This window comes from Eutrigla gurnardus, assembly GCF_963514095.1.
Source record: "Eutrigla gurnardus genome assembly, chromosome: 21".
Classification (NCBI taxonomy): domain Eukaryota; kingdom Metazoa; phylum Chordata; class Actinopteri; order Perciformes; family Triglidae; genus Eutrigla; species Eutrigla gurnardus.
In genome coordinates, this window is record NC_139932.1 from 10,223,071 (window position 1) to 10,238,148 (window position 15,078).

General features: G+C 41.8%; 1 protein-coding gene across 1 annotated transcript in view; it reads right to left on the minus strand.

Annotated features, from left to right (window-relative positions):
• Positions 1 to 7,526: 7,526 nt before the first annotated feature.
• Positions 7,527 to 15,078, minus strand: part of pcloa (piccolo presynaptic cytomatrix protein a) — a 52,137-nt gene continuing 44,585 nt past the window's right edge. The window contains exons 22-26 of the mRNA XM_084038643.1: positions 13,318 to 13,459; positions 13,099 to 13,160; positions 12,565 to 12,699; positions 11,055 to 11,200; positions 7,527 to 10,683 (exon numbers count right to left, since the gene is read on the minus strand). Of these exons, the coding sequence (XP_083894769.1) occupies positions 10,540 to 10,683; positions 11,055 to 11,200; positions 12,565 to 12,699; positions 13,099 to 13,160; positions 13,318 to 13,459 (629 nt within the window). The 3' untranslated portion in view covers positions 7,527 to 10,539. The remainder of the gene's footprint in view (positions 10,684 to 11,054; positions 11,201 to 12,564; positions 12,700 to 13,098; positions 13,161 to 13,317; positions 13,460 to 15,078) is intronic.

Sequence of the window (15,078 nt, forward strand, 5' to 3'; positions counted from 1 at the left end):
AAAATAATAATAAAAAGAAGAAGAAATTCTCTGAAAGCTGCTGGTAAAATAAAGATAATCTGCTCCACCAGATGTTTTTCCCCTTTAAGAAACAGTAAACCACCCGTTTGTAGTGTTAACCTCACCCATTAAGCCATGAATAATCAGTTTCAACCTGCTCTCCCAAACTCTCATTTTTAATATGAGAGCAGAGATGTGGAAGTGGTGCCTAGTAATATGGTAAATGGTAAATGGTAAAAATGGCCTCATTTATATAGCGCTTTTCTCCAAAGCGCTTTACAGTAATGACTGACATTCACCCATTCACTCACACATTCACACACCGACGGCAGAGTCAACCACACAGGGCGACAGCCAGCTCGTCAGGAGCAATTAGGGTGAGGTGTCTTGCTCAGGGACACCAGGCACTCAGCTAGGAGGAGCTGGGGATCGAACCGGCAATTTTGCGGTTGCCAGCCAACCCGCTCTACCTCCTGAGCTAAACCCCCCCCATGGTTTGATTTTAAAAATGCAGCAGCTCATTAAAACACATTTTAAGGGCAAAATCTTTTGCATTTTATTCAAATGACATTTGAAACACACCCACGGCCATTTTTCACATCAAATTACACTTGAAAGTCAAGTAGAGAAGACACAGTGTGTTCTTTTGGCCAGCTCCTACTTTTGTGATGATCTCAGGCCTTATGGTCACTTTTCTGAATGCTGACATCTGTGGAAACATGCAGGTTGTGAGCATTAGGGAGAGCAGGCCGAGTCACATGACCTGATATAAAGCTGACTCCCTGTCTCCGCATTCACTTAATAAGGACGACTGTCCTGTTATTACAGACGTAAACTACCCACAGACACTCCACTGTCCTGTTATTACAGACATGAACTACCCACAGACACTCCACTGTCCTGTTGTTATTACAGACATGAACTACCCACAGACACTCCACTGTCCTGTTGTTATTACAGACATGAACTACCCACAGACACTCCACTGTCCTGTTGTTATTACAGAACTACCCACAGACACTCCACTGTCCTGTTGTTACTACAGATGTGAACTACATACACTCCACTGTCCTGTTATTACAGATGTGAACTACAGACACTCCACTGTCCTGTTGTTATTACAGACATGAACTACCCACAGACACTCCACTGTCCTGTTATTACAGATGTGAACTACAGACACTCCACTGTCCTGTTGTTATTACAGACATGAACTACCCACAGACACTCCACTGTCCTGTTATTACAGATGTGAACTACAGACACTCCACTGTCCTGTTGTTACTACAGATGTGAACTACATACACTCCACTGTCCTGTTGTTACTACAGATGTGAACTACATACACTCCACTGTCCTGTTGTTACTACAGATGTGAACTACATACACTCCACTGTCCTGTTATTACAGATGTGAACTACAGACACTCCACTGTCCTGTTGTTATTACAGACATGAACTACCCACAGACACTCCACTGTCCTGTTATTACAGATGTGAACTACAGACACTCCACTGTCCTGTTGTTATTACAGACATGAACTACCCACAGACACTCCACTGTCCTGTTGTTACTACAGATGTGAACTACAGACACTCCACTGTCCTGTTGTTATTACAGACATGAACTACAGACACTCCACTGTCCTGTTATTACAGACGTAAACTACCCACAGACACTCCACTGTCCTGTTGTTATTACAGACATGAACTACAGACACTCCACTGTCCTGTTATTACAGACGTAAACTACCCACAGACACTCCACTGTCTTGTTATTACAGACGTAAACTACCCACAGACACTCCACTGTCCTGTTATTACAGACGTAAACTACCCACAGACACTCCACTGTCCTGTTATTACAGACGTAAACTACCCACAGACACTCCACTGTCCTGTTATTACAGACGTGAACTACCCACAGACACTCCACTGTCCTGTTGTTATTACAGACATGAACTACCCACAGACACTCCACTGTCCTGTTGTTATTACAGACATGAACTACCCACAGACACTCCACTGTCCTGTTGTTATTACAGCTGTGAACTACAGACACTCCACTGTCCTGTTGTTATTACAGACATGAACTACCCACAGACACTCCACTGTCCTGTTATTACAGACATGAACTACCCACAGACACTCCACTGTCCTGTTATTACAGACATGAACTACCCACAGACACTCCACTGTCCTGTTGTTATTACAGACGTGTTATGGCGGTGCAACGCTGCAGAATAAATGTAGGAGAAACTCTGGAGTGGATATTTATTTTTGGTATTAACAGAAAATATTTTGGCAGGGGTTCCTGTTGGCGGGCCGTCAGCCCTGTACAGCTACAGTTATGTTAAATGATCCCGCAAAACCACAACAAGCTGTTTTTACACTTCGGCTTTGTGAGCTTTAACGGCCCTGCTAAGTGGCTTTTGTTATCTTTGGACAGGGTTCAGCTAGCTGTTTCCAGTCCGCGTGCTTAGCTAATCTAACCAACAGCTATAGCAGCTTCATATGCACCAACAGACATCAGTCTTCCTATAGCTCTCGGCAAGAAAGAGAATAAATGAATTTCCGAAAATGCCAAACTATTCCTCTAAGACTGAGTGAAGCTTCACATCTCTACATTATTCATGTTGGTTTTGTTGAAAATTCTTTGTGGCTTTAGAAAATCCTCATGTTTATCTCCGACTGACCATCAGTAATAACATCAAGCAACACACACACACACACACACACACACACACACACACACAAAACCATCTGCTTTGTTGCACCACAGTCCCCTCTTTGGTGACAGTCGGCATGGTTGTGCCTTATTGACTCAGTGAAAGAGAAGTGATGGCGAATGTGTATGATATGATGTTTCACTCAGGACGGAGGCCGCCTCAGTCCCCTCCGTGCACTGACTGATCACATTACTAGAAGCGAAAGCTCTTCTGTCAGGACGAGAAGTTATGGCCCGGCGAAGGAGCACCTCAGGGTGAAACAGGAATCCGGTGACAAGGACTAGGCTTTAGGAGGGATTCAAGGTGATTCGACATGAAGGTTTTTTTTTCCTTTTTTTTTTTTTAACTCAAAACATTTTGTTTCCTTCCTCCACAATTAACTTTTTTTGCTTCTCTACTAGTGTCATCATTTGATAGATACTTGAATTCCTAATAGAGTGAATTGTGACAAGTAAACTGTCACATATTAGTCTTTATTCCCCAAAATGTACCACCTCATATACAATAACTACTCGGCCCAATCTTCATGATCCACAGCTCCTTACGTTACCAGGCTCTCCTGTATACTTAAACCAATAATATCAGGACACTAACATTAGTTGCCTGATAGCGTAAGCACATCTCTATCTGTGTATCGTCGTCCATATTAGAGCAGCACAACACATTTAGAGGGCTCTGGTCATTAAACCATATGGTTTCTACTCTCCTGCTATCTAATAGGTCTCTGTAATTGTATTAGGATGTCAAATGATTTGGTGCATGTAGCTTAGAGTTTGGGTTTAATGCATTGTGATGTTTAGCAGATATATTTTTTAACTATGTGCCCAATCTAAGTTTAGCAAGGGGTCATCAAAGTGTGTAGGATTTGTCCTCTGGGGAGAATGAATATTTGTACAAAACTTCATGGCGATCCATCAAATGAGGTTGAGGTTTTTCAGACTGGACCAAAGTGGTAGGCAGACTTGCCAACTCGTCGACTATTATGACTAGAAATCTCATCTTTTTTGTCACATTTCGTATCCATTGGAAACCTGCAACAAGAAACAAAGCCTCATAGAACAAATATTTCAAAATGACCTCTCAGTTTATGTTGATGATCCTCCTTGGTGATCGAAGTCCCGATCGATGGGTTCGTGAACCCCTCGGATTAGCCGACGCATCCGGCGACGTCATCTGATGTGGCCTCTGCAAATCTCTGCCTTTTTGATCAGCCTCATCGCTCGGTGAATCACAGACGCCGTTCCCAGGTCTGAAGCGGGCTTGGTCTTTGAAGGCAAAAGAAGGGAACAAACACATCTTTAGAGGTAAAAGGATCTGAGGGAACCATCCGGAAGAGAGAGAGGGAGAGAACAGGAGGGGGAGTTGAAGATGAATGGAGAGGGTGACTATGAAAGACAACACAGGCGACATAAAACGAGAGGGGGGGACGGAAAGGGGATGATATGGACAGCAGAGAGCGATCCTTTGATTTAACCCGAGTGTTTCCAGCAGGAAGCGCACGAGAAAGTCAACCAAGCCGTGTCCTTACACTTTACACCCTTCTCTCACAAGCACTTCTAAAAAGAAATGATAGGAGCGTTAGGAGCAGGTGTATAATAGGTGTAATTAAGTTAAATTCTTTATCATAACACTGTAAGCAAGTAGACGATGGGTGAATGGAATAAATCAAGTGAAATCAGGGCAAATGTACACCCACATTTTTCAATTACAGTAGGTCAGTGATCAAAATAATACTCATGTGTCTGCTAAATATAAAGCTACAGCCAGCAGTTGCTTATCTTAGCGTAGCTTAGCTAGGATTAGCTTAGCACAGAAATAGCTAACCGGGCTCTGACGGAGCCTGGAAAAATCACCTACCTCTAAATTTCACTGGTTTCCTTATGTTTCTAGTCTTTCTATGGTAAGCTCAGCTAAACTAAGTTTACTGGCTGCTGGTTGTAAATACATATCAAAGTAGTACCAACCTTTCTATCTGACCAAGAAAGCGTATTAGCTTTTTCTCCTCAAAATCTTGAGCTACTCTGTTAAAAGCCCCCCCCCCCCCCCCCCAAATATACAGAATTTCAAATGTATAAATTCATCTTTCTTCAGCTTAATGAATTGAATATCTGTACACATGTCAAACATTCTGAGTGCAGTTTGTATCAAGACCTCAGCACTCTTCTATATTTAAAAATGTTTTCTCGATTTAAAAATACAGTTGAGACTCACCACTGCTCCCTGAGCCCCCAAACAGCCATCGCAGCCGTTTATGGTGTCTGCAACAGGTGTCCGTGCACCACCGGCCATGATGAAGAGTCCCAGCTTTAGCCATCATTAGGCCTCACACAACTGTTTAGGAGCTTTGTGTCTGAACACCATTAAAGAGCAGAATGTAACGACTCTATTATTGAATGGGGAAAGTAGATCCGTGGTCCACTCTGTGGCTTTTTTTTATTTTTAAGGCAGTGATACACACTGAGGATCGTCACGACAGTTGGGGCTTGGTTTCAAAATAGCTTATTGATTGTAATATTACTTTTAGTAGATATCCTTTAATACGTTATGGTAATTTAATTTAATTTTAACATAACATTCACATAAATGTGAAAATAGACAATTTTGTGGATAAGGTCAATTACATTTTTTAAATTCTCTATACTGTGAAATTATCCAGTCAAAGCAATATGCTGACAATTAGAGCTTTACTGCAACTGCAAGTAGTTTCCAGGTGCAAATGAGGCGTCGGTTGTTAAAGTAAAGGCTGCATTTTGTGCCGAGAGTAAAAAGGTTTTGGATGTCTGAGGGAAAAGTCTCCAACTCATTTTTATTTTGTGACACACTCAGCAGGCAGGAGCAGGTGGTTTGTGGTTGCAGCTGCAGAGTCACCGCCCAGCAGGTGCTGACACACAGTCTGTACACACACACACACACACACACACACACACACACACACACACACACACACACACACACACACACACACACACACACACCTCTTTCTCTTGTTTGTCTGAAAATTAAGAGCAACAAAATAAAATGCATTCATGCAGTGAAGGTATAATTTTGTGAGCTCAGACTTCAGGTGTTTGACAGAAGAGGAATACATAAAGTCAATGCTTCCATTGGGCGACTCTGCAAAACTGGTTTCTCACTCCCCCTGCAGGCAGAATTCTATTCTCCTCAATGCCTGCACATATACTTCAATCCAAGACTGTTAACAGTTTGTAGAATATACAAATATCTATAACTTGTTTACCAGCATCTGGCTGTTAAAATCTTATTTATTTACAAAAATAATCACAAAAAGGTGATTTATTTTAAACCTCAAGACAAAAAATGTGTATTTAAAATGCACAATGCATTTAAACTTGTACAATATGACGTACAACACAGAGGAGCGTAGAAGGAATAAAAGTAGAATGAGCAAATCAAAAACGTATCATGTTGCAGACATTTCAAAACCTCCTCTAACTCACGGAAGCTTGTTGACAAAATAAAGGTTGACTTCTAAGATTTGAGTACAGCTCAAACTCTGAAATAACATATTTTTTGCCATTATGTGACCCTCCACCACTGGCCTGTCAAATGGCTTTGAAATATCGGTTCCTACTGACTCACAGTACAAAAGCGTAATAGTTTCTATTCTTTTCTTTCCAGAGCACAAAGACAACATCTCTCATTTTTGCTGAGTGGGTGAAGCGTTTATGCCTTTGGAAACAAGCAAGAAGAACAGCGTCACTGTTGTCCTAAATGAGCTCAAGGAAAGAAGAGGACGAGGAAGACCACCCATGAGTTCTATCTAAGAAAACAAATAGAAGATGCATTATTTACCTCGTTAAAACAGGAGATGGAATTAAAAGAACATCTGGGGTTTTTGTGATGGATGAATGAGAAGGAAATATAATAATGTGCTGCGAAGAAACAAAATCAAGAAAGGAAAGCAGAATGTGTCAAAAGGCCTTTTAAAATACTATTCATGGTCCCGTTGGTATTGTGCCTCACTTCACTGCTTTAGAATTAATTTTAAGATTTTACTGGTGACCGTTAAGGCACTTTAGTACAGTGTTACTGTCTTTGTTCATTGTTCTGCTTTGATTCTAAACCTTTTAAAGGTTCAACCATGTCAAGCAATTTTGTGACTTTGTTTTGAAAAATGCTTTAGAAAAATTTATTATTATTATAATAAAGAAATCCCTGCTTTATCATCTATTTTAATCAAAATGGGACCATAATTAACATATTATTAGCATCATGCTGTATTGAAGAAGACTTGTGAGACCATAAACCCATCTTTATACTGTTACTGAGATAATAAATCAAGTGAGAAGTTGGGGCATTTTCTCATAGACTTCTATGCAATGTGACTTCTGTTTGCAACCAGAGGGGTCGCCCCCTGCTGGCCACTAGAAAGAATCCCCGTTTAAGGCACAAATGTTAGCATAAAGCCACCCCCCCCACACACACACACACACACACACACGGATATAACAAGACCTCTTACCTTGAAGTTGGATGGAGACGTCCTACAGGAGAGGGGAGCTGTCAATCAAACACATACTCACAGAATGGGGAAAAGGTCTAATCAACCGGAGTGAAAACACCTGTGAACCCCGGCTGTGTATCTGCCCTATTAAGGTGCTCAAATTGAAGGCACATGGCGCCATCTCATGGTCACATTCTGTTACTTCACACATCACAGCAAACAGCTATGAACTCTCTCAGGGAGCTTTAAAAAGTAAAGATAACTCCCAGAATGAACCTCCGTGTACCAAAATAAAACAGTTATGATCAATAATGCAATACACAGCAGCATGTAATTTGTACTGATATTTAATATTTAGACATAGGGCAACAGCCATTTTTACAGCACAATTTGCATAATTTATCAATACCTCCTGTATACAATCACAAAACCATGACAGTAGATTTTTTTTTCTGTTTACTTACAAGTGAAAAACCAGACAGGTTTTACAAGCATAATCTTTGTACAGTCAGCATACGTCATCAATAATTGTTAATAGGTTTTCTTTATAATTTCCCCCCTCTATAGCGTTTTGTTCTATATCTGTCTCTACCTCATTCTTTGTTTTTTCTTTTTTTTTTCTCTTTAATAATATCTGGACACAAAAATAGTATGAACCACCATTGAAACATGCAACATCCAGTGTGAGCACATTTAAATTCTCCTGCAACTGCTTGAGTTGTTAAGATAGATTTCTGTGTAGTTAGACTCTGGTGAACCTTTTAGTGTTCGGTGTAAAGGGTCGGGTAAATCTGGGGTTGCTATACACAGACGTAAGGTCGTTTCTCAGCCTATCCACTGTACACTGATCGAGAGGAGAACAACTTCCTTTTACTTCTATGTTCACACACCTTTTTTATTTATTTTTTTGTCTGCTAAAAGACCTATTGCTCCCCAAACCCGAGTATAAAAAGCTATGTATTTACAAGGTTGGAAATAGAGAGAAAGCATCTGTGTGTGTGTGTGTGTGTGTGTGTTTGTGTGTGTGTGGTTGCGAGAGTGTAATTTTTTGTTTGTTTTGAGAGATTTTAAAGTCAATATTTTTAGACAGACGACACTTAAAAGAAGAGCTATGCATCAGAGCAAATGACATGCATGGACTTGGTATGAAGATGCTACACACAAGAGTACAAAAATAAGAGGCAAACAAACACAGACTGTAAAACTACTATCATTTCAGGTATGACGTCCATTAATAACAACGCTATTTTGGTCACGTCTCTCAAGGGGAATAAATAAAAATGGGAATCTTTATATGTTTTTTGTTGGAATTCATAACTGTGAAATTTGGGACCTGTGCATGATAATTTCCGTATGAGTGTGTGTTGGAGCACAAGGACGAGAAAGGTCCTCTAAACCTTGTAAACAAGCACATTGTGTAGAAAACAAAACCTTTTCTTATGTACACCTGATATGTCCTGTAAACAAATATAATACAACATATGAAATAGTCTCAACGTGCAATAAATAAAGGTTCACATTAGCAATACAAAAATTAAAAAATGTAAAAAATCACGTTAAAGCAATAATCACTTCATGGGGGACGTGAATACACAGCGGTGCAAAAGAAAAATCAATATTCCTCTCTTCTGACATTTCTGGCAAGTCGAGCTGCAGTTACCACTCTGATACAGCAGGTGTTGCATAGAAATCACTCAGATATTAAGTTGAAAATGCTGAATGAACCAGCTTGACCCCCATACAGACACTCACAACGACCTTTTTCAAGACAGAGTGGACTCAGTAGACTTTTAGACACAACATTTATGATTCAAAGGTTAAGTGGTGATATCGAGACGACACATTTAGAACAAATAAAGCTAGGACAGAACATCAACATGCTACTGTGATAGCATTGTCGTATCTCAGAATGCTAACGGTGCTTTTTCATGGATAGTTTCCCGCCACATTTGACTTTTGTTCGCTACAATATCTCCTGATATTGTCATTACTTTACTTTAACTCTCTACTTCCTCTCCTTGGGAAAATAAATAAATAAATAATCGCTATCTGATTCTTAGCAGGATGATGATTTTACATTCTAAGCAGAAAAAAGTGCAAAAATACCACAAAAGCGTGCAATGTTGAGTCGACCGCTCCTACGAACAGGCAGGACTACTATAAGACTCGCAATGTGCCTGGAGCTCACAAAGAAGGACACGAAATACTTAAATCTCTTATGGTTAATGTCTCACATTCTACGGGGTATCGTGGGTAAATAAAACCTCTATGTCACAATCATCAAGACTCGATTGTCCGTGATAAAGAAATCTTTATATATATATATATCTATATATGTTATAATTCATTTCCGGCTATGACACTTCACTATATACAAAGTGAACGTTAGACAACGTTAGAGGTGATTTTTGTGCAGAACATGTGGCACTGCATACCGTATAGATAGACTCATGCGCACAATATATAGTGTCCAATTTGATATATATATCAATATTCATTTTTTATCAAACAATTATCATTTGATACGACTGAGGTTACATTTACGGATGGAGAATATGGGGTAAAAAGTGAAGTAGGAGAGGATTTTGTTGATAAATTCATGCTTGCTGAGATTTCTTCTTTTTTTTTTTCTCGTGAAGTGGAACGCTGGGTTGTGTGTTATAAAATATACTACGCTTCCTTCCCAAGGGAAAGATTTTGAAGCACTTAAATAATTGAGGAGAAGACAAATGATAGAACTCTACGCTGATATCATAAATAGAAAAATAAATACGAGGTCTCTGCAATGGAGTCGATATTTCATTCCCCCAAAAAATGCTTCTTAAAACAATGAAATGCACTTGTAATAAAGCAACGAGGAAAATATTTCACGGATAAAGCATCTAAATAAATAAATTGGAAATCCAAGTGTGTCCATTCCCTGTAGAATTAAATACGTCTCTTCTGTGTGAATGACTGTGCAAATTGTCTTAAATAATAGTGTGCATGTGTGTGTGTGTGTTGTGTATTAAAGTGTGTTATACCTGGTTGATTCCGTGCTTGACCTCTGAACTGACCTCTGTTCCACTCAGCCCTGGCTACTTCACTGTACACTGTACGTCCTGTAAACTTGTGTCCGTTTCCTGTAAACGCATTAACTGCTTCCTCCAAAACGTCCCGCACGACAGAAATCCTCATCAGAGCTGCCCTTATGAACGAAAGAATCTTCCAAAACTCTGAGCCCTGAAACACAGATGAAATAAACGGCCCGTATCCAGAACCTACCCTCAACCCCCCCCTATACCCGACAAGAGTGGATCAGTGACCCGGATGACAGGAATCAGTCCCTTGGAGGCGGAGTCTCCTCCTACGAGTGGATCTGGGCGCTGCTGGCGAGCAGCTTGTGCCAGCTCACCACGCGCTTGCGTAGGTCGACCTTGTCCAGCCACACGTAGGCCTCCCCAATCAGGGTCTTCTTCACAAACTTGCCACCGTTGGACACCAGGAACAGCTGGCGTGAAAATAACAACCAGCATTATGTCATATTATATCTATAAGAAGACACGAGGTTCAACACCAGATCAACTGATTAAGAATTACAGACTGTGTTCTTAAGGCTGATGCTATTACAGACAGTTTTGCTGCCTACTGAAAAAAGTTTTCAGCTAAGTGCAAAAATAGGTTTTACTCAGGACCCAAATCCCAGTCTGCTGGGTGAAAGTCCTATGTTTGTATACTCTTTATGCATCTAGAAGGCAGAGAATGAAGGGGCTGGGTTTAAATAGCCAAATAGCTGCCGTATGACTGTTCAAGTACAAACAGAATGCCATATTGGGTGTCTTCTATAATCTGTGTGTGTGCTTGTGTCTGGGACTATCCTACCTGTAGGGAGTGTCCGGCCGGGTTCATACAGAAGCGGAAGGTTTCATTAAAAGACGGCTCGCGGTCATGACGACACACTCTGGTCTTCTTTTTGATGATCCTTTTCTGGGTGGCAATGTTGACCACATAGAGCTTCACGTAAAGATCTGCCGAGAGACACACACACACACACACACACACACACACACACACACACACACACACACACACACACACACACACACACACACACACAGTGTAAAAACTGATATACTAAACAAATGGGATTGAATGGGTGAAGCAGGGGGAAAAGAAAACCATCCCTGGTATAGCTGTTAGTGTCCTTATTTCATTTAATAGATGTTTAAGAGATAGTTTATATTAATGTTTTTGAGCTATTTTTCCATTTTGTTTGTTGTCTTTCTGTAAATTCAACCCAATGACCATGGACTTAAACCACAGGAAATAAAACTTTATTATGCGAACACAGCATCTACACCAAAGCACTCATTTGCATCCCCCTTATAACAGATTTAATATTAAAACCAGGAACCACGGAGGGGAAACATTAGTGACCTTATTTGCAATTAGGGCTATGTGAAAAATAAGAATGAAGAATTGAATGATGACTTTTTCACATGTAGTTTAAAATGGGGTTTGGGCTTTAATATTGAAAATAAACATGTAACATGTAAGTAAGTCACAGATGCTCATAGTCAACAATAGTCACTGCTACATTCTGCACTTTCTACATTCTATCAATGAAAAAAACAAAACAAATGTCATGCCCATCTGGAAGCAAATCAGGCCAACAGCTCAGATATAAGGGTGTAAATATTAGAAGAGGAGATGAGGATCAAGGGAAGATGTTACAGTAAGAAAGTAAATACTATTAGTGTGTAATTTAATTGTTTGAAAAGTATATTAAATGTGATTTTATGCTCCCTTATGACAGCAGCCACTTTCTCTCCCTCCCCTTCCTTTTTCCTCTCTTGCTGTCAGTCTTGTGGGCGTGGCTACCGCCTCCCTCTCCCCATCTCCTGTTTGGCACCAACGGCACACACTTGCGATTCATCAGCGCCACCTTATACACTCCGTTTCGTGCGATCGCTCTTGGCTCCATTGTTCTGTCCACACAGTGCTCTCTGGCTCTGTGCGTGTTGTCTGACTTTGACAGACTAGGTTAAGTGTACGCTGCTTTCCAAGGGAATGTTGGCTGGAAAACACTCTCGGGACACCTGTGGTGCTGCATCGAGAAATAACTGGCAAGGATTTGATTTGATGGCGTGTCAAGATGCCAATCGTTCCAAACAGTGTGGGCTGTGTGGGCCTCCCAGCTGTCAAATATTATAATGATATGTAGCGCATTAAAATTGTCTCTGCATGCCGTGAAGAGTCTCGACAGATGTCATAAGAATAATAAACCGGGGTGTGATTAATTCAACTTACATTTTTTGTGAAAGTTAATTGTGTGTGGGTGTAAGCATAAATGGGAGTATGTAGGTGTGTGGGCTGCGTACTGATGTATTACCAGGTAGGTGGTCCGGAGACTTGAACTTGTAGGTGATGTTGCGACATTGAAGAATCTCAAGGACCAGTTGCTCCCCCTCCGTCTTGATCTCCTTCTTCAGAGCGATCTTTATCTCCCCCATGACCTGAGACTTACCTGAACACACACACATTGAATCAGCAGAGTGAAATACATACTCCTCTTCTGCACGAGACTGCCCTCTGCTGGCCACAACGTGTACTCTCACGATGAGTAATATCAAACACGGCCTGCAAGCAATCACATTTATTTGTTTAACAAGGACGCGGAGGAGTTATGAGGACTTCTGCCTGGCTTCTGGTTGCCTGGGAAACTGAATGGAGATATCTTGAAAGCTGGGTCAACAAGTCGCTGAAGGGTAGCCTGTGTGTGTGTGTGTGTGTGTGTGTGTGTTTGTGTGTTTATGAATGGACAAAAGAGACACATTGATATAAGGAGATAGGAAGAAGAGGATATGAATAAACGTGTTCATCCTTAAGCCTGGATGTGTGAATGAATGCACATGCTGTACTGTACCTTCACTGTCAATGTGTCCCATTGGTGATTTCAACACATCGGTGCCATTTGGGATCTTTCCACTATAGAGACAGGAAAGAAAATCCAGGAAATTAAATAAAACTATACAACTGCTTCATGTATTGCATGGAAGTTGTAGTTTAGCACCCATTTAACATTCAAAGAATATCCACAAGGAGAAGATTTTTGAGATAAAATGATGTGAATAAGCTGACTCACAGTCGCGGCACCTGGAAGATGGCACTGTCCACCTCGTTCATCTCTCCTTCTTCGTCCAACAGGCTGTAGGCGCTGCCGCTCAGGCCGCTGTCCAACGAGGCTGCCGTGACCGGGGCGTCGCCGGATCTGTAGCCCGACCGAGCTGCGCAGAGATACGACCACACCCGTCACCACAGAGAGACGGGAAGAAACACTGGACCTCTGCCGGATCCAATATTGTTAAAAACTAGGGGCCAATATGTGCAGCGACTAAAATGCATCCAATCAACTTTAATGCGTCACAGCCAAAGGAGACGCTTTATTGAAAAAGCACAACAGACTGGACTGTAATGAACAGCGCACAAACACTGTGGACTAGCAGGAAGCACATGAACAGACTCGGAATCTTTTTCTCAGACAAAGACAAGACAGTAATAACTCACATAGAAAGCTTTCACATGAAACAGGCAAATCCAGAGATCACATATACATGTTTACGTAAAAGGAGACCAAACGATAGGCCCCTAGATCTACTCACATTGTTAGTCGTCTGTATGAGCTATTAATAATAATGTAATATCTCAAACTTGGCATTACTTCAGTTTTTAAAATCAAATTACATGAATATTTGTTTCATATCTGGAGGAGTTTGAGGGATGTTTATGTACAAAAGATCCTGTTTTTTATGCAACATATTTCAGATGTTATTAATTCAGGATTGTCAACCAGCCGATCAGGCAGCGTGATTGCGTATGAAAAGATGTGAGATGTGGTGCTGGACAGAATCCATGCCGACACGTTTCCTTTCGGGCCACTCAAACGGACCGCTGAAGCTCACTAATACCAGCTGGATCACTTCCTGGTGTCAGTGAGCAGCGTTGGGCGGCTGTGGAGAGAAAGCGTGTCTCGCTGCATGGATCTCTGGTGATGTGCAACTTCCTGTCTCTTCTATAAGCTTGTAAGACTCCCCCTCTCTCCCCCTCTCTTTATGCAGGTGTGCGTTAGTAGCATCGCCATCCTCTCTTTCTTTCACTCTCACTTTCTCGCCCCTCGCCTGTGCTTCAGTCACATGACAGGGAGAGGGAGACCCCGTGGGCTAAACGCTCACCTCCGGTGCTCTGCGGCCTCTCTTCTGACACGGCTTTCCTGAGGGTCAGGTGTCTGCCGTCGGCTCTGCTCCCTTTGGCCGACACGACCGACGGCAGGGCGGGCAGCCAATCGGCCTGGGCTCTCTGAATGGTGAGCACGCCCACTACGCTGTGCCTCTGGTGCCGCAGCGAGAGACGGCCTCTTTGGCCTGGTGCGTTTGTTTTTTTCGCAGGCGCGGGTCAGGTGTCAGGGGTAGGGAGGGGGGGTGGAGTCAGCGCCAGCAAACAAAGTTCATAGGGTCGAAGTTTAAGATGGAAGAAGGGAGGAGCGAGATGGAGTTTCAGAGAGAGCTTTTTTTTTTTTTTTATCTTCACCATGGCAACCAGCTTGACTGTCAATCACATGCAGCCACAGTGTGCATTGCACATTCGCCCCTCCTGCATGTCACTAAGAGGCGGGGTGTGCAGCATCTACTGAGGTGCAGTGTGAGTCCGGAAGTTTGTCAAACAAAAAGGGAGGGGGAGGGGTGTTAGCGGACTGCATGCACAGCCATCTCAGTGGAGGAGCTGGTCGTGGGATAATAAAAAAGAACCAAAAAAAAAGAGGTTAATGATATTTTGGGGAGGGGGGGGGGGAGGAGTGCAACTTTCTTCTGTTTTACTGCTTGGTGACAGAAACCTGTCTCGGAAGCAG